A 25878-nucleotide genomic window follows, 5' to 3' on the forward strand; every position below is an offset into this window, starting at 1 on the left:
CCCACTATGCATGATATATAAGTGTACAGTGGATCAATTACGGCATCAAGGGAAAACACATGACCTCCTCCAATTTTAATGAGAATAGTTAGAAGTCGGTACTAATCCCGTGTGGGGGTCGTACAACGTCAAGGCATGATGAGCAAGTTAAACTTTGAATGAAGTTGGCAAAGGAAAGGGAGAAAATAAAGGATCGGGTCACGTGTGAGATACGTGAGTTGATCAAGGTCTGACTGTCAATTTCATATATAGACCGATTTGTTTCATCTTGGTGATAAGCGTTTGTCTGCATTCGGGGCCAAAATCCATATTGCCGAAGCCCGCGTGGCAAGGGGGGGGGGGGGGGCTACGGGTCTCTACTCCAATGTGTATTTCCATGCGTTTACTCAACTATATTTATTACAAATGAAAACATCCACTTTAAAAACGACACTCGACCACGGCCTGATCGGCCCTGTTTAGGATGAGGTTCGATCCCGCCTCCAATACTATTTGCTTATATATATCATCGAGATATCACTAAATAAATATCGAATCCGCAATGTAGATTAGGGCGGTGGTCGAGTTCCAGTGTAAGTTTGACCACTAAAAAGGTTAAACACCTGGGAAAAAGTTGTCGACGTTTGTTTGCCTAGTATATCAGACGTAATTAATATGTTTTTTTGGCAACTTGATGGTTGTCAAAACTTATCAAGCTTGCGGGATACTTACAGCGAACAAAACTTTCTCTTGACCGATGTTATAACGATGCACGCCAATAAGACTTCTTTTACTAACCTGTACGTTTGCTAGTGTAAACCGCTCAATGCCCAGCGCGCGTCAAGTAGTCCGGTGTGTATAAGTGCGCAATTATATGCAATTACCGATTCGTGTAAACACTTTAACTGAACAATTCAATCTGGGACGCATCACAAAGAACCGATGTCGGTCACAAATTCCGCAAAAAAATATGGATTTTATTGGTCGGGTAAAAACTAGGTCATATACAAAGATATTGGTCTATACTTGATCTTGGCACAACATACCCAAAACATAATGCATATTAAAGCTTGATCCAACAATTTTGGAAGTAAATCCAATACATGAAATGTCGCGGATAATATGGATTAAATTGAGCTAATTATAGTAGCCAGGCTCTATTTTTGTTGTATACGCGTGTGATGGTCCATGTCTAAACTTTCCAGTGACACTTGAATAATTTTGGTCTGCACAAACATTTCGTTCTCCCATCCCACCCAAATAGTGTGTATGAGTAGGACTTTTGTCAGAAATCGTTTTTAAAACTCGCCCCCCCCCCCCCAAAAAAACCCCAAGTTCGATCCGGTGACTGGCATGCGGTATGGGTATAGTCACACCGTGCCCACGTACGGCCGCGGACGTACGTACGAACGCCAATCGTGTACTATCCGAGTCGTACGCATTTCAAAAAAAATCTTGGCAAGAGGGCGCTCTACCAGTTCCTGCTGTACAAAACAACGGCGGTTTGATCTCCCAATCAAGTAAGTATAAACTAAGATAATGTTCATATTTTTGGTTATTTTGGCTGTCATTTTGTACTTTGGTAGTAGTGGTTATATCCTGAGGGTCAATCAGAGTAAACTGTCTTCTCTAAAATATGCTTTAAAGTTCTGATTCGGCCTTTTCAAAACTGGTTCCGTATGAATGGGTTGGGCAGTTCGGTACGCTGTGTACGTACTGTCTCATCGTAGTCCATTGTGCATGCATGATACCCCTCCGTTCATTGATCACACACGCACTCGGTCAGTGACAGCCATAGTACATTCCTAACATACCATACGTGAAACTCACCAATTCCGGCCGCCGTTCACATTACATGCAATAGAAACGGGCCGTTTCCTATGTCTATGCATTCACTGCACTGATGTGTATGCATTCACTGATTCTGTTCATGGCGGATGATTTTAGTTGATTTTCATGCTTATGGGGATGTTCAATGTTAATTACTTAGAGGAAGAATTCCATACAGGGACATCACTATACTAATTTTTCCCTGCACAGCGAATAGGCCTACCTCCAAGGTGTAAGATCAAACCTTATAGGAAGACGAATTGAAGTTGCTATAGGCCTAGCACTAGCAGAAAATTGTCAATTTTTTCAAACTTCCAAACTCTCCTGTCACTGTTTGGCCTCAATATTTCAGAAGTATTATCTTGATGTGGATTGGTACCTCTAGGGTGGGTTGAAATCCCTCAAATGTCAAACGAAAATGTGAAATTTACCAGAATTTTGTTCACCAGGATCATTGGAGTCTCGCACTCGGCCGTCTCTCATTGTTTGTCGTCGACTGAGGGCGCTTGAATTCTCTTGACTATTTACAGCGCGGTTTTCATTCCAAGAGTGTCTCCGTGCCTCGCGCGATGTCTGGTGGGGTGGCTATTTGCACTCGTTGCAACGATGGTTTCCGTGAAGATGAGAAGATTGTCAACTCCAGTGGGGAGATGTGGCATGAAGAATGCTTCGTGTAAGTTCATGCATTGATCAAGATCACTGCTTCTTCTTTTTTATATCCCGATACATCCGATTTGAACGTTTGTCATACACAGTATACAATGTACATGTACATTGGTACATGCACCGGTATATATTAGAATTTGATGATGTCTTATTCATCTTAAAATCGGTCATTTCTAAGAAACAGTTGGTGAATTTTGAGAATTGTGTTTCCACAATATTTGTCATGTCCTGATAATTGGACCAAAGTGGGCAATGGGACTGTTCACTCAAACCAAAAATTTGGATTTGAAAAAAAAAAAGTACATCTAATACTGATAAATTTTGAAAATAGAAAATAGATTCTGTACATGTAGGAGTCTCAACGTGCTTACTTCAAGTAACATTTCAATGACAAGTCAATTATCATAAAGTGACTTACATGTACACATGTACATGGCCATTAACAATAACATGGAATGTAGTTTGGGGGTTAACAATTATGTGGTTTTTATTAGGAGAATGGGAAACTGATAATTTGCATACATTTTTATTTGCAGATGTGCTCAGTGCTTCCGACCGTTTCCTGAGGGAACGTTTTTTGAGGTAAAAAAACAACTTTACCTGACATATTTTTCGACCCCAATTTCATTTCATCATATTTACGCATATGCACGTACTGTTAGAGATTCACTGAATTATGTAGAAGTAGGAAATGCTTTTACAACTTGTCCCAAAACAATTGTGAATACATTATGGGGTCCCTGCACAAGTACAAATGCTTTTTAAAACTGTTTTCTTCATTACGCTGTCAGAGTGTTTGTAGGCTATATTTATTCTTTACCGATGCACGAAGTTAATATCTACATGTATGGATATAGACAATTCCACGGTTACTCACGTTACATTTTTGATGTACTTTTGAGTTTCCTTGGGCTGTAATTACCTTACTGAAAAGGTTTAATAACTGTTATCCCCATGGTAGATAGAGTAGACCTAGACCTACCTAAGCACCAAAGATGACATCCAGAAAAATGTGTTATGTATGATAAACAAGACGCACAAAATCAGTTACCCACGTTACGAAAATGTAACGTGAGTAACCGTGGAATTGCCCATATGACTTTTGTGTGTGATGTTGTTTTCTGCTGTTTCAGTTTGAGGGCAGGAGGTACTGTGAGCATGACTTTCAGGTCCTGTTTGCTCCATGCTGTGGAAAGTGTGGTAAGTTAAAAACAGAACCATAAAGAATTCATCCAGGGAATATTGACGATTGTGATTGCGACACCAGACACTCTTTCTGAGCTGCGTTGCTTTTAGTACCCACGAAAAGCAACTTCCATGATCACATTACCACTATAGCTTATAAATGTGCATACTTGTAAGCTATTCTAAATTGATTGAATAGCATTTTCGTGTGCTGGGATTACATGTAGCTTTAACACGCTGGCCTTTTCTTGATTAACCATACTATCTTTCTCTTTTCACATTGACGAATCTAGGGGAGTTTGTGATCGGCCGCGTGATCAAGGCAATGAACAACAACTGGCATGCTGAGTGTTTCCGCTGCGAGTTATGCAACGCCGTGCTGGCCGACACGGGATTCATCAAGAATAGAGGAAGGTATAGCAATTCTCGGGATGTTTTCCAAATCCTGGCTCTGTCTCCAGCTGTGGCTTCAATACCTGGCTGAAGGTTGATTCAGAAATGTGTTTTTGAATTGAGCCCCAAGTAAACACATTCTTTACTTCTTATTGGATGTTCACTGGACGTGAATGTGTGTCTGAGTCTCCAAATTCAGTGGCTTATTAGATTTGGAGCCGAAGTTTGAAATTCGGCTGAAGTGTGGGAAATCCTCAGCCCTAAAGAAAGTCTGTAGCCATGTGACAGCCAACAGGCTTCCATAGCAGACAGCCCGTAAGCTTTTGTTTTCCAGTGTACTTTAAACTCGATTCCCTCAACTTCCATAATAACTAGCTTCAAAGCCTTTGCTTAGAGTTTGAGAGATCATGCAAAGTTTCTACGCACTTTCACAAACCTTCGACAAATCCTGTATGTCATTAAAAATTGAAAAGACTTTGTTGAAAATTCTTGGAGTGTTTTCATTCTTTGTAACTACCCATTTGCGTACCATATTAATTTAGGCCCTACAGTCTGAAAATGGAATAATTTCCATTGGATGTCTGAACCCGGTTGAAGGTGGGGGCAGTATTTAATTAAGAAGGTATTGGACCTGATTTCTAATGAACAGTTAAAGAACACTATCACCTCAGTGCTCGAATATAATATGATATCTTGTAATATTTGTTGTTTCTTTTTTTTCTGTATACAGAGCTCTTTGTAGACCATGCCATTTGAAGGAAAAGGCTGCAGGTAGGCCAATTATTATTGTGGAAAGATATCTAAGGCTGCCCCCAGGTTGACCTTGTCGGCGACTGACTTTTCAGGATCAAGCTGCACCTGAGCTATGACCGTCAGGAACATATCAGTTGCCAATTTTTTTGTGACGTGATTGTAACTGCGACAATATTAAGACGATCAGCAAAAGTCGGCACTAACAAAAAAATTAGCAGTCCCAAGATGAGAACAATTTCAGCTTCTGTGCCTTGACGAAATGTGTTTCCTACAGGCGGTAATCAAACACAGTCCACCTGTGTGGAGTTACAACGTCGTGCGCCCATACAGATCATCTTATATCACTCATTCATCCATCTGTTTGTAGTATGTCTGTCCCCGAACTAGAGGTTGGGACTCCATGATGATCATGTCATCTTGTTCGGATAGCTTCACTCCACTCGGTTCAATTCCGGACTGGCATAGATCTGCAGACACCTCAGGTCTGATATCGTAGCCAATCAGCGTGCGGCACAAATGGTCGAATGAAATCATTTTGTATTTCGAGCATGAAAGTTTGTTTTTTATTTTTTCCCTCCAGGGAGTGGAAAGTACATTTGCTTCAAGTGCCAGTAAGTGGGTTTATTTCTCATTTTTAGTTTTCAATTTGTCCTATGTGGTTTTCTGAATATTTTGGGTTAAATTGGTAAACAAATAAAACCGCTTGTGAACATTTTGCTCTTCAAAAAGATGATGTATTTTTTCCCCGTGACAACAAATTTTTGTCAGCTTTTCAACCCAATTTCAACCCAATTTTTTTTTGCTGTGCAGTGGCCTGATCCAGGAAGACGAACATTTGAAATGGAAGATGGAACATTATCATCCCTACCACTTCAACTGCTGCAAGTGTGGGTGAGTAACAGGCTTTGAAAACCCAGGAATACCAAGCTTTTGTGTTTGACACTTTTGTTTTCAATTTCAGATGTGGATTTATTTTCACAAAGCCAAATATTTAGAGAGATTTTCAGGACTCCATTTTTTTCTTTCAGTTTGCCACTTGTTGTAAAAAAAATTTGCATTTTACAAATAATAAAGAAATAACTTGGGAATAGAGTACGCAAATTATGTGAAATTTTCACAGTTGCTAATCAATAACATGTAAGTTATCCTTATGTTATTTTTATAAAATGGAGCGAGCCACATAATTATTTTTAAAATATTTTTTCTAGTTCGGTCACTTTCTTTTTGACTCACCCTGTATATCGTACCCAGTTTTGTGGTGATTTCTCCTTTAATATACAGTCTCTCCATGGTATTTAATACTCAAATCTATTGTAGCCGGAATACATTGTCAAGAACATGTATATCAAGTATTGCACATCATCAATACTTGAAAAATATTATTAACATTTTTCATTGAAGAAAAAAACCAAAATCAAACAGGGAATTCAGGAGTATAGATATCGAAACTAAATGACAGGTTTAAGTTTCTTCTGAAAATATTTTCTCTGGAACATGAATAACTGAATTGCTAATACCTTATACAGTTTTAATAATGGATTGTTCCATTGTTTTTGTGTAGGGAGGAATTGACTCCCAGTGCTCGTGAGTTGAGAGGGGAGCTATACTGCCTGCCATGCCATGATAAGCAGGGTATCCCGATCTGTAGTGCCTGCCATCGTCCAATCGAAGAACGTATTGTGACGGCCATGGGCAAACACTGGCACGTCGAGGTAAGTAAGGCTGCATCTAACCTGTTCTAACCTGTCCAAACCCAGCGGCAGATCCAAGGGGGGGGGGGGTCCAACGGGGACCATGGCCCTCCCCAAAAACTAACACATTTTTTTCTTTTAAAGTGACGTTGCAAAAAAGGCAGCCACTGCGTACACTACCATCCTTTGCTAAATCAAATTGGTTAAAGTGGTCAGAAATTGCAAAATTAAAGTGGTCAGATAGAGCATCTAGAATCCACAAAATTTCCGGGGCCCTTATGCGGGCCCCCAACCCCACGCCTTAAATTTTTGAATCAAATTTCTGGGGAACATACCTTTTGAGCCCCGTAAAAATTGTCTTCGTGATCCGCCCTTGTCCAAACCTGACCTTACCTAACCTGACCTGACCTGAACTGACCTGACATGACATGATCTGCTCTGACCTGAACTGACTCGACGGTGCCTTACTTGACTTGACCCAAACTTTAACCTGACCCGACTTGACCTGGAAAGATATGACTTGTCTTGTATTGATGCCAGGTTGGGAAACCTCAGTTTTATTTTCAACATTAGCTTCAGGCTCTAGTTTCATGACTTCAGATGCCACACCTTCATCAAATTATTGACACTGAGAAGTCACCAAGGGCTGAATTTCTTGTTTATAAACCTGCCTTTTGTAAACTGCGGCTGAATTAATAAATTAATTACAATAATGAATTTGTGTTGATTTTTCAGCACTTTGTGTGTGCTCGCTGCGAGAAGCCTTTTCTTGGTCACAAGCACTATGAGCGCAACGGCAAGGCCTACTGTGAGATGCATTACAACCAGGTATGTAAGTGGTACCTTTGTGGACAACTTGAAACTTTTGGTGGCCAGAGTTTTATTCCTGTCTCTACTGAGATCCTATGGTATAAATGGAAGACAGACAGATGAGAACACTGCTTTTCTCATTGGGAGTAACCTCCACTAGAAACGTCAGAGAGAAAACAGTCAATCTAACTGTAAACTGGCCAGCCCTCTAATCTATCTTAATCCTTCGTCCAAACAGTGGCTTTATAATCCCTAACACTTAAGTGTAATAAAGCCACATGTGCTGTCACACAGCTGATATTGACAAGTGCAGGGGATAAGCAGCAGTATCTGATAACAGGGGCCAGTTTGTTGACAAAGGGATTAACAAGATTAGAGTGTACTGTTAGAAGAACTGTATTCTTTTGAAGAACTGTATAAAATTTGTATTTTAACAAAGTTTGTAAAATCTTTGTGCTGACAGCTTTTTGGCAACATGTGCTTCTACTGCAACAAGCCCATTACATCTGAGAGTAAGTTCTGTAGATTTAATTGTCATATTTCTCTTTCAGTTTTTAGTGTATTTTTTTCTACCTTGCAGCGAGTATTAAACGTTTCAAATTCAATCTTGAGGTAATTTGTATTCATCTTTTACTCAAGGCAGGATTACCCCCTTCTCTGTATTATCCATTTACTTCCTTGCTTATCAGTCACACTTTTGAGGGCATTAAGACTTTGAGATTTGTGTGGTTGACCATCAGTGGGTAAAGGGAGTACCATGTATGTGTACTTCTGAGTAGAAATAGCTACAAGTACTTTGTTCGTCTTCAGCTGAAGGTAAAGGTAAAGGTACCCATAGCCATTACTGGCCGTAGGAGCAGTGGGATGTTAGAGGTCCACTGTGTCTTTGGCGTGGCATATGAGTGGCGGGGCCCAGTCCTCTCCTCTCGCCATCTTACCTTCGCTGAACGAATCAGGTACCCATTTTGCTGTTGGGTCGTCTGAGAGAGTTTTCCAGTTTTTGATCCGAATGGGATTGGAACCGCCGACCTTCCACTCCATAGCTCCACGCTCTAACCGCTCGGCTACGAGGCAAACAGAAAACACGGTTTGCAATTCAATTAAGGGGTTGCTCTTCAACGACGTATTTTGTAAACAATCGTATACTCACTATTGTCCCGAGTGATTGTGAGAAAAATTCACAAGTTACTTGGGTGGAAATCAAACCCACGACCTCTTGCCTACTAGTGCAGACGTCTTACCACTCCACCACGGAGCTTGCCAGCATCGGCTTTTGAAATGTTGAGCTAATAAGTTGTTCTCCTCAACACTGGCAACTCTGAAAAAGTGGTGCTGTGTATGTAATGTTGCTTCCTCGCAATCAGTTTCTCTTTTCCGTGTCAGTCAGAAGGAGTAAATCAGTTAGCTTTATAGAGGTTTAATTGTCGTTTCCCTTTTCTGTAGTGATGTGCACCATGAACAAGACGTGGTGTGAGGAGCATTTCTTCTGCAGTTCCTGCGATACCCTCCTAAGTGCCAAGTAAGTCATCACATTTCATTCCTTCAATTTCCCTAAAGCAGGATCGTTCCCTTTGTCCTGAAAACTTGGGAATGGAACCTCCACGCAGGTCCAAGTGATTTTGAATTTGTTTCTTTCGTACAAAATATTAATCCAAACTCTGTTAGGAACTTGGTTTGACTTTTCAACCCGATTTAGAAATCAAGTTTCACCATTTGGTATAAACATTTATTTAATCTGAAATATCAAGAACAATGAAATTTGGCCGTCTAAGATGTATTTTGATTGAGATATTTGCTATTAACAACAGGAGTAAGTTCATCGAGTTTGATCTGAAGCCTGTCTGCAAGAAGTGCTACGACAAGTTCCCCAATGAGCTGAAGAGACGCCAAAAGAAAGTGGAGACTACCAGCAAGAAATACGGCAAGGCTGAGCAGAAGTAGGCCACTAGGAAAGGACGGCGAAATTAAAGATGGAGAAGTTTGGAGGGAAGGGGGAGGGGGTTGCTTGAGGTCGTGGGGTAGGGTAGAAGTAATGGACAATGGAGGAATATTAGCCTAGATGAGGCACAATATTGGGGCACAGGCGGAGGGTGCTATTTGGTTGGGGTATGTTTGGGTAAAGAGAAAAGAGTTTAAAAAGGCTAATGCAGGAAAGGGGTGTAGTTGAAACGTTTGACAATATCACTTGGCTATGCATGTTGAGAATAAAAAGTCATGCATCTAGGCATGAATTTGATACCGCTTACTTACTAATCATCATTTATATATTAAAAAAATTTAAGGTCACAATGTGACATTTTAAAGCAAATTAGGTTAAAGTTTTATATTTTTATTAAGGAAATAAATCTGTGCTTGACCAGTTTTAAACAAATAATTTAAAGCCGTGTAGGGGCCTGAACGCTGATAATGCCCCAGGCAAGGCTGCTAGATTGTTAAAAAATTATGTGTTCGAAACTGGCCAAGTACATATTTATTCACACTCATAAAGACCTTTCAGTCAAAAAGTCAAAACAAATCATAAATTCACAAATTTCCAACGACTTTGTTCAACAATTTACTTCATGTTTTGTGAAACACCCCTCTGGCCATGGCTATAGTATGTGCCTCATGTGCATAGTGCTAAGAAATCTCCTTATATGGAAATTGGCATGTGCGAGGCGCGTACTCAGGAATTGTGTTTAAAACCAGCAGGTGTTTTATCAGCGCCAACCCAGCCAAGTGACGTGCTCTTGACCAATAGGAATGGGTAAATTGTCTCAGATATTTATGAATGCTTATGAATGCATGTTGGTATAGCTATGAATTATTCTCTTTGTAATTATTGAATACACATACATTGTAGGTATAAGATATTAATGCATGCCTCAGTAATGAAATAAGCCGCATGCAATGTTTTGCTTTATAGATGAAAAAATAGTAAAATCAGTCACGCGAAGCTAACACCTTATTACTTGCACATCAGCACACAGGGAGAAGAAACTTTAAGCTTAAATACAATAACATCATTCGCATTTCATTAGTGTTATTATTCAAGGAAGAACAGCACTCGAACTCGCCCCAGCATCTAAAAAAAATTAAGTATGAATCAGTCAAGATCGTGCGTGATAGTCGTTTGCCCTGGTATGGTTACATATGATACAATACAATGCATTGAACTTGTTGAATTAAACAGATGGCATGCCTACTTCATCATTGAATGAGTATAATTATCATATATCACTTCCGTAAGTTGCCTTTTCATGATGTCTGTCTACAACATTAATCCCCGTGGGAATTGTATCGAAGCCCAAGATTTTGACGACCTTCTCGGATTTTTTTTTTTTTTTTTTTAGGATTGAGGAAGGCAGAGCCCAACTAAGCTTGGGGCTGGATAGTACCTTGAAATAAAGTTCAGTTGTGGTTGGTTTGGTTTATGGTTTATTAAAAAAAACATGACATATAGTAGTGAGAAACTGAATTGCATGACATTTACAACATTAAAAAACAGTTAGGCCTAGAAAGCACAAATACATATTAAAAGTTTTTAAACTTTAACTTTAGAGTTAAGGTTCACGTTATACATTGTATAAAGACCAAATACGTAGAATGTGGTTTCACACACAGAACAGTGTTGAATTTTAGCGGGTTATAAGTAAGTTTCCAACTCCAGCAAAAAAAGTCATATTAAAGCTGGTGAACGCGGTTTCAGTTATTGTTACCGGTATTATTATAATGTTTTTAAACTCGGATGCAGGGTTCAAAATGTTTACGATGCATCATGTTGGCCTTCATTATAAGTACATGTATAAACGTGCATGCCTACAATCACCTATTTGCAGCAACAAATATTAGCCACATTTTACTTGTATATACACCGATTCCTAATTTTTCAATTTTTCAACCCAGATTTCAGTTTGACCGATGCGTTGACACATCTTTGTAGCAAAACTGAAATCCGTGTCACAAATTTAAATTCATAAAGTGGAACAAAGAAATTGACTGGAGCTGAAACACATGGGCCTAATGGCGACATTTCTTGTTTAGATTGTGACGGACGGAACAAAAGTAGTTTGAGATTATTTTGTAAGTTTAAAAAACAATTAATTTAATACGATATCTTAACAGTAAATAAAGTTTGCATAAAAATACTCATTGTATAGCTACGTTAAGTTAGACATTGCCGAAAATGTAGTAATTAAAAAAAAACACTTATTTTTTTGCATGATGGTAAAATAAAATTTTACAAGATATTGAAAAAACAAGGAGAATAACTCTTTCCATTTTTTTTGACAACAACGTCGCTACTTTCAGTTGCTGTTTAGTTGTGATGATGACTTGCGCTTTTCAGATTTTTAAATCGATGGGATGTTGATAATTATTTGGTCCCCTTTGGCTGCAGACAGAAGCGTGCATATTTATTAGGGGACGAGGTTGATTTATGACACGGGCAACTTAACTCGATTATTGAAAACCGTCACATCAAAAGTAATGCTGGTGCCAATTTGCTGAAGGATCGAAAGATGCATCAAACTACATGCATTTCCCACGGAGTGCTGTGGCCTCGTGGTCTGGAGCATTGAGTTCGTGGTCTCCGCGGGTAATTCTGCAGGTTGTGGGTTCAAGTCCAGCCTGCGGCTATGGTGCGTGTGCCCTTGGGCAAGGCACTTTGTCACTCATTGCTTCTCTCCACTCGGGAGTAAATGGGTACATGTGAGCACAGGGAGGGTGTGGTTGATTTTAGCTGCTTTGCGCCGAAACGGTAGCATCAAGCTGTTTTCAAATGTACTAGGGGGCTGAGATGGTATTTGAAATGTCCAGTAATGCTGGATACGTGCGCTTTAAAAATACCACTTATTATTATTATTATTATTGTTGTTGTTATTCATTTCTCCGCATTAATACAACTCCACCAAACATCGTTTGTCTGTTTAGGACCCAAAGGTTACACCTTTATCTGTCTACTTGACGGAAGCTTGTAACGTCGCTGATATCACGCCGCATCAGTTGTGTAAAATGGGCACCCTTACTGCCCCAGCAAACAGGACAAATTCTGATAATCACCCATTATCATTATGCGAACGGATTTGTGATGATCTAACAACAAAGTAAACAAAGCCCAACCAAATTTGGAAGCACTTACAAGCCCCACAGGTTCCAAAGTTTTATGACGAACTTTATAGCACGCCATTAACCCGTGTCAGTTTGCTATTAAAAGGGTACACTCTCAATTTGTTTGCGCAGTGCATGTAAGCATATACGTGCAGTTAAAAAGTCGAGGGCAGTGTTTCAAGCCTGCTCCCCAAGTTCACACGGTTCGTTAGCCATCAACGTCTAAGTAACATCTTCCCGTAGATCGTCCATCATGGCGAATAAGGTATTGATCGCCCTTGTCTCAGCAGCGGTCGTGGTGGTGGTGTTTTTGGCCATCTTCCTGCCTGTGTACCTCACCCAGAGAGCCAAGGACGAGCCGTCTACTACAATTAAGGACATAGACAGGTTGGGAGAAATATGTTATACTTTTCAGATCTTGGTGTCCGAATTTTTTGGCTTAAGCTTTGGAATGATTAGGAAGGCTTTAATGAGGAAATACATGTATGTTTGGGAGGCATTAAAAACTCTGTTTAAGACCGGTTGGAGTCTGGATGGTTGATAATTACCCGAGGCGAAGCAGAGGGTAATTATCAGCACTCCAGACTCCAACCGGGCTGAAACGGATTGTTTAATACCGACCAAGCACAATTTATTTCACATTCATAAATACCTTTACGGTAACCCCCCCCCAATCCGAGTTTTCGGTCCAAAATTATATACAAGTCAAAAATTATATACAAGTCAAAAACTATAAAGGGCGTCAACATTAAAGGGCGTCATGTTATCGAGAACCGCAATGTTCTGCCCAAGAAAAAAAGAAGGCCAGTGGATGTGAATTTACCCCCCCCATCATATTCCTACCCGGCTCCACCCACCCTATATAGGTGACCCGTGTATATAAGGACGCGTGATAACGCTGTGGTCTCATTTTGTTATAACAAGCTATATATAAGAAGTTGGCAAAATAGATAAGGGGTGTGCAAATACGAAGCTAAGATGATAACCATCAGCTTTTGGTGACAGCATGTCATAATATAGGCCTAGTCCTTATTCGTATCGTATCAACGGCTACCCTCGTGCACCAGCCAATGTTTCCACAGAATATAATATGCAACATTTGCAAACATCCAAAACAAAACTATTGTATTATAAAAAAAAAACACCTTCCTTGGCTGTAAGTGAATAATAGTCTCAAGCATCATGTGAAATCATGGCGTATGGATGGTGTGCTGTCATTTTCAAGAAAAGTGGAGTTTTGTATCAATTTCCGACGATGGTCGGCTGACCAACGTTGGTGGACGAGTACAATTAAGCCTGATAGTCTGGTTCCCTGACCTGACAATTTCCCAACTTCTATGAATCGCTCCGTTTCGTCTGAAGAAGGGTCACGGGAAACAAGACTACAAGAATAGTATTTTTGCTTGGCTTTCCAGCATCTTTTAACATACAATTCAGTGTAAAAATATTAGCTATAAAATACTAACCCCATTTCTAAAACTTTCTAAAAGCAAACGTTGTTTGTTACCTTTAACTATAGGCCAATGGCGGGAAAAAAGTTGAACTCGCTTTTTTGGCCTTGGGCCAAAGCCTGCAACGTGCAATCTCGCTTTAACTTTTTAGTGGCAACTTGATTTTTCAGTTAGTAGTTTGGAACATGTTAATTGATATTTTGCAATGCTCACACCATATCGTTTGCACAAAATTAATCAGAAATAAAGAGGACTGTTTCCCCAATGTAACTATGCCACATGGGGGCGATTGCGATGCATCATGCATCGCTGCCATTGCGTACCAGCCTCGCCTCAATGGGCGCGTGGGCGTTCCTCCATTAACCCCTGGCCAAGGAGAATACGAAACGGCGACGCTGACTGGATATTCAGAGCGTGGGACGAGACCTTTTTTCGCTCGCCACGCGGTCTGGTTTGCCGATTTTATAAAACTTCACAGACATAAAAACGCCGAAAATTCTACATGAGAAAAAAAACATAAAAAACAGTGAACCCTTTGTGCATGCATTGCTACTATATTAAAGTAACACAGAACAACCTCTGAGACACCTATAGTTTTGCTAGGCGACTGGGAAAAAAGACGAACTTGATTAAATTAAGCTCTCCTTGTTGCAGGGTACCCATCTTCCATCGCTGTTCACGAATATCACGGGGAAGTAAAATGTGGTTATTAATGGGGTACGGTATCAGCCTCGACAAACTAGTTTCGAACACTGCCCTTCTGACCTTTAGCCCTTTGCCTTGTCTATTCTTTGGTTTTTGTAGAAATGTCGGGCATACAAACAAAAACAATACTAATCACTGATTCAACAGATGAATTTGATAAGAAAACAACTGGAGCCACACAACAGTTGAGTAAAGGACAGACGCCATTTTGTAAAAGTACACGCTTGAAAGTCCCGAGTAGATTTTGGGCCGTATCATTTATAAGTCCGACGCCTCATAAGTCCGACGCCTCATAAGTCCGAATATCGGACTTACCAGGCGTTGGACTTATGAGGCATAAATTCCGCCTCATATAGGTCCGACGCCTCATAAGTCCGACAATGGACAAACGCTGTTTCGGACTTATGGCGTCGGAGCTATAAGGTGTCGGACTCATGCGGCGTCGGACCTATGACGTGGAATAAATGCATCGTATGGCGACGCCGCATAGGTCCGAAATTTCGGACTTACGAGGAGTCGGACTTATGAGGCTAAAAGAGCCTACGAATGCACAAAAGAGATAGAACAATCTCTAATGAGGAATATTGCTTATCATTATTTAACTCTGTAAAAAAGAAAGAATTTTAATGGTTTTTCGAAGTGTTGTACAGAAAAGCTGATTGAAATGTCTTTTTCAGTGATGTTTGATTATGTTAATGGTTTTGAAAGAGACACTTAACGTCCACTGCAAGACCACCTCCCATGCTGTAATAAATATTATATAGGCCTATTAACCCAATATCCTGTGTATAATTGAATCCTTGTCTGGTTACTCAAGGGGTAAAACTGCTTTTCATGCGTATGAGCGAAGCGAAGTAGCATCAAAATGATCTTTCATTTCGCTGTCAGGTTCGACTGCTACCCGGATCTGGATCTGAAAGTTAATTCCACCCTCTGCGAGAAACGGGGCTGCTCGTGGAGGTCCGCCAGTCTTGCCGGGGCGCCCCAGTGCTTTTACCCCGATAACTACGGCTATCAGATCTCTGAGCAACCCACGGGTACCAACCTGGGCTGGGAGGCCAGGCTGACTCGTCTGGAGGGGATACCTAGCCGCTACGGGGCCGATATCAATACTCTGAAAGTTGAGGTGGAGTTCCAGACAGATTATCGTCTACACTTCAAGGTATGGGATCTTCCTGTTCGCGTGATTTCAAGATGGCGGCCCCCAACGAAAGTGTCAGTGACGTTGTCAGCACCTATACATTTTAGAAGACAAGCTGGTTGATTTGTGGCCAGATTGTCCTTGTTTGTAATTCGCATGATTTTAAAACTAGCGACAAACGCCAACAGGCTTTAGAAAAAAAAGAAAAACAATACTTGAAATCACGTGAACAGAGCATGTGCTTTTATTGGCTAGTTAATTTTTTTTGGCTCAGCACGTAGCTCCCCATGCTTGCACACGGTGAATTGTTGACTCGCAAGGCGATAGAATCAGACAGGGTGGATATTTGCCTCACGGCCTCGCGAGGCAGAACATGGTGAGCTACGTGCTGACCAAACGGCCTTGAATTACTTTTTGCTCAGCACTTTGCCCTCGCTTGTGCGGCGGGCTCAATATTTCAGCAGTCCTACAACCTTCTGCTGGTCCCAGAGCAAGGGCCAGCCGGATTTGTTTTTTGTCCCACACACTGACTGGCAGTCACTTGTGAGCCGGGCAGTGCTATCGCACAGGATTACCCCGCTACCCCAGTGGATGGCTAAATCCGGCCCATTGTGAAGACCAGATGTATTCAAAAAGGCGACCAGTGAATTGCCGTTCCGAAGCTCTACTAGTTTTGCCTTGGCTTGTTTTCGTTACATGCGCTTGTATTATTTCTCAGTCCATTATTTTCGTCCATCCGTAGATATCAGACGCAGACAACGCCCGATTCGAAGTTCCCAGCGATGCAGTCAACATTCCTAGGCCGACCTCGAAGGCATCTAACCCAATGTACGAGGTCACCTACACGCAGAACCCGTTCAGTATCAAGGTCAAACGGAAAAGCACTGGGGTGACAGTGTAAGTGCAAATCAAAATATAACAAAATGGCTGGATATCTATTGTAGAAATTCTGATGATGCACCAATGATCTGCCGCACAACTAAGTAATCAGTAAGGTGTTAATCACAATGATTTCGTAGATTTTACATGGAGTCTATCGCAAATCTATCTAAATGTTATGTTATGTTATGTTTGTATAAACAACGGCAAAGGAATACCTTTGTAACAATTTATTGAGTTAGCTTCATGTTGTCACACTGAAGTTAGACTGGACGACTTCTAAATAACTTCTGATCTTTTCTGATATCCTGCTTCTAACTCCTGTAAAAAGTCTTTGCCAAGAAGAGCGCTGGCATTTTCGGCGACACTTCTTTTTGTCAGTGTTTTGTGCGTGCTTCCTTTAAAAAAAAATCCACTCTTTTGTTCTAGTTTTGATTCGTCAGTGGGTGGTTTTACATTCGAGGATCAGTTTCTTCAGATATCCACCAAGCTGCCATCCAAGTACGTCTACGGGTTTGGTGAACACAATCACAGGCGCTTCTTGCACGATATGGACTACAAAACATGGACAATGTTTACCAGGGATGTTGCGCCTGTTGTACGTATTTTCTTGTTTGTTTGCGCTTTTGCTTTATACACATGAAAGTTGGAAGACCCAAATAAATAATTTCATTCTCCATTTTTCATTCTCCATTTCTTACTCAGGATGAATGGAATCTCTACGGTCACCACCCATATCACATGTGTGTCGAGGATCGCGAGAACGCCCATAGCATCCTCTTCTTGAACAGCAATGCAATGGGTGAGGGCATGATTTTGTGTGGTATTGCATTGATAAAGACTCCAGATTCAGACGTATGATTTTTGCTCCATTAAGCTTCACTGAATCCCAGCTGGCGAATTTCAATCGATGTTATTGGTTCGGAAGCTCGTTGTTTGATATTTAAACCAGCGACTTTACTTGTAAGGAGACTAAAGGGTAAAAAAACACAGCCAAGTCTGTCATTAGCCAATGTGGCCTATAAGGCTGGCATGTATCTTCGGTTTCAGTAGCATTAAAAGACTGAGAATATTTCTGCTCCCCTGGGATGCTAATACATCGCAGGCTAATCCCCAGCTAAAAGCCGGTGCCCATTTATACTCCTGGGTGGAGAGAGGCAAGTGGTGGTGAAGTGGCTTGCCCAAGGACACAACATTATGACCAGCAGCTGGACTCGAACCCCTGACCCTCTGATCATGAGTCACAAACCCTAACCACAAGGCCACACTCCCCAAGCCAATGGTGCATCAAGAGGGTTACCTTTATTTAACATTGGGTAGAACTATAGTGACTGATTGGAGCAAGTTTTAAACCTGTTATCTTCGCAATCGTCAGAACACGCTTTCCGAAGGTCCCAGATTCAATTGTCAAAATAGCACTATTGCTACAACATTTTGTGGAATCATAATACCTATATACGATCTACAACTATCACACAACGATCTTAAATCGGCAAAACTGTACGATCGCTGATGAAAATTGAATGATTGATTAGTTTGGCTTTATCTGTCTTTTTTTCTCTCTCCAGATGTCACTCTACAGCCAACCCCAGCTCTGACCTACCGCACTATTGGTGGGGTATTCGATTTCTACATGTTCTTCGGCCCGACGCCCGAAAACCTTGTATCGCAGTACACAGAGGTAGGTCTTGGGAATATTGAACCCGACAATCAACTAGATTAAAAAGAAGACTGCAACACAACAGGTGGAAAAGGGGAAGTAAACAAAAAAAAAAGTACGATAAGTCAGCCAGAGAATCTGAGTGATGTTCTATTAAGGAGTAATCTTATTTATGATCGAGGATGAGTTGCGGACGAGTTTGTCCGCAATAAGGTCTATTTTATCGGGTGTAAGCTGCCGGATTCTGAACAACTTCCCCGCAATCTTCATGCAGTGCAGTACAGGTAGCTATTCAGGATTCCGAGACAAGTACTCGAGAAAATGTGCTTAAAGGAATTTTGGGGAAACATTTGTTTTGCCCCACCTTCCCGGGAAAAATCCTGGCGACGCCTATGATGCATGACATCTACAGCCGTCAGGAATCAGCGTCAATACTCTTAGCATATCTTACTCGTGAATCTTTTTATATTCCCTCCAAAGGCAATCGGCCGACCAGTAATGCCGCCATACTGGGCCCTTGGGTTCCAACTCAGCCGATGGAACTACCTGTCACTCGATCGTGTCAAAGAGGTGGTCAAGGAGGTCACCGACGCAGAGATACCATTTGTAAGACTTGTCACCTTTTCCCCGTAATTTATCACCTGTAATTTCTTTCCAGAATATAGGCTCCATTGTTACTTTCAAATTCAAACGTGCACCATTACTTAATTTAATATTTGGAACAGTGCAGTTCATTCATGAATGTAGCATTCTAATTTGTCCAAGTTTCTGAGAAATTGTTCTCGTATGGAGTTTGATCATGTTTATTTGAAAAACCAAATAATGTATTTTTTATTATGCTTTTAAATGCTTCGGTAATTTGAAGAATAAATGTGAGCATCAGTCAAACAGAGAACAACAATAGAAGAAATAGCAGATACGAAGCTGTATTGCGATAATTAACATACCCTACTCAGGGACACATTTCACAAAATAAATATATATATTTTTTTCAGTACATGTGTTGCTGAATCTTAACAACTACTATTATTATCACACGAACAATATAATGTCTTACCACTCTGCTCTCTGCTCATGCTCATACTTGACCAGAATCAGGGTCGTTTTGGCCCGATACTTGTCAGGGTCAAAATAACACTCCAGACTTGATCGGATCAGTTTCCGGGTCATTTTGACCCAGAACTTTTGAAAAAAATTGCCATTTTGACCTAAGTGTCATTTTAACTCTGAAAATAATCATGTCAAATCTGACTCGGATTCCGGGTTAAATTTGACCCGGGACATTGGAGAGCGCAGAGAAACAATTTATATTTCATAACTTAATAAGGGTCGCTGATCCATATCCACAGGATGTCCAATACGGTGACATCGATTACATGGATCGATGGATGGACTTCACGGTGGACGAAACTACCTATGGCACGCAGAATCTGTCTGACTTCGTCGATGATCTGCACAGCAAGGGTATGCGTTACATTATCATTCTGGTGAGTCCCAATAATTTTATTTGCTCATTATTTGATATTATATGGCAGAACTACCGAGAACTACATTTTTGTATTTGTTGTTGTGTTGAAGATAGATCGCTGTAAAGAACGAATATTGTTGGAAGCTAGGTTTTATCGTCTAATCAGTAAGCCCTATGCAGAATGACTTTGATATGCAAAGTAAATAGAATGTGAGTCATGAATAAAATTGGTACATGTACTGAATGCACCTGGCTTTTATATACTCTCAGCTTTTTTATCACGCAACACTTTACACTGAAAAACAATGACACATCAATGCTGAAAGTACCCACGAACCGTCAAAATGTAAATGGTTGAGGTCTTCTGTTCTTGATCGGCAATCCCGATAATTTCATTGTTACGTACAGGATCACTGCATCGGAAAAGAGGTTGGCTACGAACCGTACGACCTAGGTCTCACACAGGATATCTTCGTCAAAACCAAAGCTGGTGCGAATCTGGAAGGCGAGGTGAGTTTGAGTATTCATACATATACCTTAATTCTTGGATCCTTTTGGGTTACTTTACCCCTCCTTTCCCGAACCATTTTTCAAGCCTTGGTTTTGTCTCCGACTACGCCTCTGGGCTTAAGATTCAGTTTTCGAATCCCTGACGTTCTAGATTCGAGCTGAATTTGTCTCCATTTGTCTATTCTGAACCAAATATATTGCCTTCCTGATGTTTCTGGGACGTGACAAAGACAAAGCCAATATTTTAGATATGCTTTGTGATTCTTTTCTTGCTACTTCCCTCTCCTTTTTTCCCCTGTCTTCTTTGTTATATTTAATACCTCCTTTTCTCCCAATTTCTCGTACACACTTCTTTGATTCCTTCCAGTTCCCGTACATACTTCTTTGATTCCTTCTTTGATTCCTTCCAGTTCCCGAAGAGTGTCAGTTTAAATCTGACCCGGATTCAGGGTATGCAGCATATGAGTAATAATAGGGGACGGAAGGTGCACTTATTCACCTCTTCCTCGCCCTCTTACGCCCCTGCTAGCCTAATTGGTTCATGATTCGACTGTGCCATTCTTTCTCATCAAGGTGTGGCCTGCCGTTCCCTCCAGCGTGTATCCAGACTTCACTCTCTCAGATGACGTGACCGCGTGGTGGACGCAGCTCTGCGATGACTTCCACGGGAAGATTGCTTATGATGCGCTGTGGATCGTAAGTTAAGAGCCTCAGAGTCGTAACCACGTCTTCAATCGATTGAGTTTCTGAGCTGATCTGCTTTTACCGTGAAGGCATTTGTGATTTGCGTAATTCATCCAATTACATTGCGTGTTTTTCGTTTTATAAGGACATGAACGAGCCGTCGAATTTCGTCCCTGGTTCCACAACTGGCTGTGAAGAGAACAAGATTAACAACCCACCTTATTTGCCCAGTAAGTTTCCATGGATGCACCCAACCCAACACGAGGGGTCATAGATTCCCCCCTAGTTATATACCTTTTGAGTAGTATAATTTTATATACGAATCTTGCAAAACAAAATTGAATAGAAAATATTTCTTTGTACAAAATAATAATAAAAAATTGTTAATTGATAATTTGTTTAGGGATAAAGCAAATGGACAGCTATGTTGTTTTTTTTACTGCAAATGAAAAATCACCCAGATAAAACAAAATTCTTCAGAATACCGACTTATTTTGTGTGATCCAGTCACATAATGCAACACATCTTTACTATTTGTGTATTTTAAGGACCACACCATTATTCATGTACCTCAAAAAATTACATAATAATCATATAGATGTTGTTTCTCTTAAATATCTCTCTCGCCTTTCTGATTTTCCCCTGTATTTCCTAGACATTCTCGGTCGTATGATGGGTGACAAGCGCGGTCTGTACGACAAGACGATATGCATGGACGCAAAACAGAGCTGGGGCGACCACTACGACGTGCACAGTCTGTACGGCCACAGCATGTCACAGGTCACCTTCAAGTGAGTTTACTAGTACTGTGCTCTGTGTTAATGACTGGCTGACAACACAAAGCATTGTCCTCGAGAGTATAGTAAAACACGACTGTGTGCGTTTGAGCGTGCTATTCGTGTTAACACGAGTATACGCACGAACGGCAGGAGCAAGTCCCGCGGGTTAGCAAGAGTATACTCTCGGTCAGACCAGAAGTACTCTTGCACCGAGAATAATGCGAAGCGCAACATTTTTCATGCACTTGGGAGTAGCAAGATCTAAGAGTAACATGCTCGAACGCACCCTCGGAACTTTGTATAGGTAGTTGGTATATTTTTTCTTCTTCAGAGTTAAGGCAGCGAAAATAAGAATTGTATTTTCTGACTGGCTTTTGAGAATACAAATAATATTTCATAAGGGGAATTGTTTGAAGTGAAGAAAACATATCAACTGCAGATTGTGCGTCGCGTCTATATTGTATAGGTCAGGCAGACGCCACGGCTACAAATAAATATGATGGCCCTTCTCAAAGCTCGACGTCGTTTCTGGTTTGGCTTTATCGTTAAAAGCTCTTTAATGTTCCGATCAAATAAAAAATAAAAATCACTTGCTTCATATATCATAGAGTTTGATATATCTGTAAGAAAACATTGACTGATGTTGAGCTGGAATCTTCAAAGTTAGGAACCCAAATAGCAGGCGAAGCCAAACTGGAGACGAAGCCGAGTTTTGGAATACCCCTTATGGTAACCGTAGTCAGATTCAACATAGTACTTGTATGTCGCTACAATACTTTTGTCGATTTGTATAGCGCCTTGAAGACTGTCTTCCCGACCAAGCGTAGCATGGTTCTGTCCCGGTCGACGTACGTGAGTAGCGGCGCGTACACGGGACACTGGCTGGGAGACAACCAGAGCCAATGGCGGCAGTTGCCCTGGAGCATTCCTGGTATGTAAAGTAGTGTCGAATCCGTGTACTAGGATCTATTTAAGGGCCCTGCAGTTTCATCATTTAAAAGCTATATATCCCTGAAAATGCACTTTTGTTTTCCATTTAACCTTATTTTCAATTTTCGTTTTGCCATTTGAAAGGTATTTGATTTTTACGCTGATGCGAATGTCCATATTTATGAGCAAAACAGGATGTCATTCCGGGCTAAAAACTCCATGTTATAGCTATTTCAGCACAAAAGGTTGCTAGAATTTTGGATATTTTGCTGCCATAAATGTTCTTTTCTTTGCTGATTTGCTGTTGTGCAAGAACATGGCAGTAGAGCAAAAATTTCGGGTTCACAATTTGAACAGAAAAGCCCTAAACTGAACAGTGTCTTCCTGAAATGATATCACAACAACAGCTCCCGCAGTTGCCCGGTAAAGCATGTAACATTTCTAAAGTTTAAGGGAGTGCTCTTTTCAAAATTAACCAAAAGTGGATGTCCAAAAGATGTCATACGTTTTAAGAGGAGTATAGAAAGTTGCATAAAATGTGTTCTTAAGAAATGTCATCGCAAAGACCTTTTAATCTTGGCTTGAGAAGTAAACCTTCGGGGATAACTGGCTATTCTGATTGTTTTAGTACTGTATATATCAAATAACTGATGTGTATCATGTATTGTACGTTTTTAATTTTCGCCGTTTACGGTTAAAGTTCTTTGTTAAAAGGTTATACTTCTCAAATGTACGTCTCACAAATTGCAAAGTATTCAAATAGTTTACTATATAAAGAAACCTGACGTTATAGACTTTTTTCAAGACTCTCCTAAGACTTCCATGTTTTTCCTCCGTTTACAGGTATGCTTGAGTTCAGCCTCTTCGGCTTTGCTTACGTAAGTTACATCAAAATTTGAATCAACTTCCACGAATAAAGAATAACATGTTTAGGTACATGCATGAATGCCCAAGCTAGCTTAGTCTTCAGTGCCTCTAAATTTAACGCATGATTAAATTTGAAATAGTCGATTGTAACAGCAACGTAGACATAGCGCTCTGATTTATGTATCTCCGTGCACGTGCGCGAAGTGAACAGTTTTTAGTTGACGTCTATAGCTTTATTTACACGTCATTTAAAAGTAAAATGTATGATCGACGGCGAAAACCTTCTCCCAATGTCTTTCACTGAAGTCTATCGATGACCATTTTATGACAGTGTGCTCAGTGTGATAACAGTCTCTTGATTAATTAAAGCAAAGGCGAAATTGCCCAGAATGTTTGCCGTCAAGTAGAAACCTATTTACCTAAAGCTTTATTGTTATACTGCTTTTCCTTAGACCGGGACCGATATTTTATGTTTCTTTTCCTTAGACCGGGTCCGATATTTGCGGCTTTTGGTTCGCCACCACGAGAGAGATGTGCCTTAGATGGAGTCAGGTCGGGGCCTTCTATCCTTTCGCCCGTAACCACAATGCCAAGGATTTTATAGTAAGTAAAATATGTACATACATCCTAGGCCATCTCATGTAGCCATGTCTGCACTATCTGCCAGACTTGTATTCGAGTAACCAGACCTGGAGCCCGAGTCCGAGTCACCTCTCCCGATTCCCGAGTCATGCAGGTCGAGTCCGAGTTCGAGTCACGAGTCACCTGAAATATATATCGGAAATTATTTTTCAGGTACTTATTATTTTCAGGTACTGTTAAAACCTCACAGTGTAAATGTTTACATTTTGTTTCACAGCTGTTCTCTAATTTAACAAAGAACCGGAAAACAAAATAACTTGTTTAACCAAGCAATAAAATACCTAACCTCATTTCCAGCCGCAGCATCCTACCGCATTTGATCCCGAGTTCACGGCCAACGTCAAAATGGTACTGGAGATTCGCTACAAACTGCTGCCTTTCTTGTACACACTGTTTTACGAGGCTAACACGAAGGGGACCACAGTTGCCAGACCAGTCCTGCACGAGTACGTTTGTATCTCTTTAGTTTTACAGAACAGGCTCAGTTACTTTCGTTAATGGACCGATCCAGTAAGCTCCGCCCAGTGCGCACGTGGGCAAATTAACACGTGCTCCTCTCCAATGCCACGCTGCATTTTCCTTCCGCGCGCATCATACGCGCGTGCACGCATGTCGGACTTTAGTGCACGCACGTCGGACATAAATCACGGCTGTGATTGGTCAGAACACCATGGGGCGGTGCTTACTGGATCGGTCCATTCCCATCTCAGCTTGAAGTTGTAAACGAGTTAATGTGTTTGGTCTCTTTGCCCAATACAAGGCTGATCAGAGAAATTGATTGGAGCGGCCGGCAGTTGAGCCTGCGACCTCTGAAACACCATACCGGCTCTCTACCAAGTCAAAAGTCGGATATGACATATCTGTCTCTCGCCAGATGATTTTGTCTCCAAAAAGTTTAAAGAGGAATTGGTTAAAGTTCAAAGAAAATATACATTTGTTTGAATGTCGACTCCCAATGCTTTAATGCTTTTCCACACCATGATGTTTTGGAGTTTGGTGGGTTTGTTCAAACATTATTTCACCAGGAAATTCATTCCGATATAAATTACGTGTATTTTAAATCCTTCTGTTTGTTCGTTAAGACAAATACATTCAATAGTTTTGTCCGGATCTAGAACAATCCGACATCTGATCATCAAAATTCAACAAAACATTGAGGCATTTTCAGATGAGTACAGCCACATTCTCTGTGAATATGTGACAGTGATTTTCGTTGCTATACCACTCATGAATTTGAATCAGCCATAGTGTTTTGTTTTGTATTTCACAGGTTTCCTGAGGCTCTTGGTATGAATATAGACCGCCAGTTCTTGTGGGGTCCTTCATTCCTCATCTCACCGGTCCTGGATGAGGTACGTCATGCCCAACACATATTCTAGAACTTTTTTTCAGATATCTTAGATTTGGTATGTTCGATTATTCTACTTTTCCCTATGTAATATTCATGTTTACTTTCCCGTAGGGTATGACAACTGTCGAGGCTTACATCCCGGACGCTAGATGGTACGACTATCACACCGTGAGTATATAGGTAGAATGGAACGGAAGTGCTTCAAAGATTTACTTAACGTAGTAACTTGCTGTAGCGTTCGTAGCAACAACTATTTAATCCACCTGCGATTAATATGACCCTGTACCAGTTAGCAGTATGCAATGCCATGACTCCGGGAAATTACAACTCTTCAAACAGAAATCATACTTAAATATTCCAACGTTTTCGCAATAAGCCTATTGCCACTTCACGTTCAATTATTTACAAAACGTCAA

The 25878-nt window shown here is 40.7% G+C and overlaps 2 protein-coding genes across 3 annotated transcripts in view; both read left to right on the plus strand.

Moving 5' to 3' along the window:
• The first annotated feature begins 1419 nt into the window (after nt 1-1419).
• On the plus strand, nt 1420-11548 carry LOC119723513 (LIM and senescent cell antigen-like-containing domain protein 1). 2 transcript variants are annotated; one of them, XM_038194211.1, is made up of 13 exons: nt 1420-1499; nt 2340-2482; nt 3012-3057; nt 3609-3675; nt 3954-4074; nt 4784-4824; nt 5387-5417; nt 5617-5697; nt 6368-6518; nt 7233-7325; nt 7771-7819; nt 8751-8826; nt 9116-11548. In XM_038194211.1, exons 2-13 carry the CDS (start codon nt 2379-2381, stop codon nt 9246-9248), a joined length of 993 nt encoding a protein of 330 aa, XP_038050139.1. In that variant the 5' UTR covers nt 1420-1499; nt 2340-2378; the 3' UTR covers nt 9249-11548. The 2 variants fall into 2 exon arrangements, with proteins under 2 accessions (XP_038050139.1, XP_038050138.1); XM_038194210.1 differs by having other exon boundaries at nt 1433-1499; nt 2259-2482.
• An 879-nt stretch (nt 11549-12427) lies between these two features.
• Nucleotides 12428-25878, plus strand: part of LOC119723981 (sucrase-isomaltase, intestinal-like) — a 38264-nt gene continuing 24813 nt past the window's right edge. Inside the window, exons 1-18 of the mRNA XM_038194904.1 lie at nt 12428-12782; nt 15440-15713; nt 16435-16589; nt 17001-17169; nt 17277-17373; nt 18140-18252; nt 18712-18837; nt 19581-19718; nt 20108-20209; nt 20783-20905; nt 21039-21123; nt 21549-21684; nt 22467-22603; nt 23446-23480; nt 23956-24072; nt 24409-24557; nt 25382-25463; nt 25574-25630. Coding sequence (XP_038050832.1) covers nt 12649-12782; nt 15440-15713; nt 16435-16589; nt 17001-17169; nt 17277-17373; nt 18140-18252; nt 18712-18837; nt 19581-19718; nt 20108-20209; nt 20783-20905; nt 21039-21123; nt 21549-21684; nt 22467-22603; nt 23446-23480; nt 23956-24072; nt 24409-24557; nt 25382-25463; nt 25574-25630 — 2229 coding nt within the window. The 5' untranslated portion in view covers nt 12428-12648. The remainder of the gene's footprint in view (nt 12783-15439; nt 15714-16434; nt 16590-17000; nt 17170-17276; nt 17374-18139; nt 18253-18711; nt 18838-19580; nt 19719-20107; nt 20210-20782; nt 20906-21038; nt 21124-21548; nt 21685-22466; nt 22604-23445; nt 23481-23955; nt 24073-24408; nt 24558-25381; nt 25464-25573; nt 25631-25878) is intronic.

Source organism: Patiria miniata, unplaced genomic scaffold (assembly GCF_015706575.1).
Source record: "Patiria miniata isolate m_02_andy unplaced genomic scaffold, ASM1570657v1 HiC_scaffold_17, whole genome shotgun sequence".
Lineage (NCBI taxonomy): Eukaryota > Metazoa > Echinodermata > Asteroidea > Valvatida > Asterinidae > Patiria > Patiria miniata.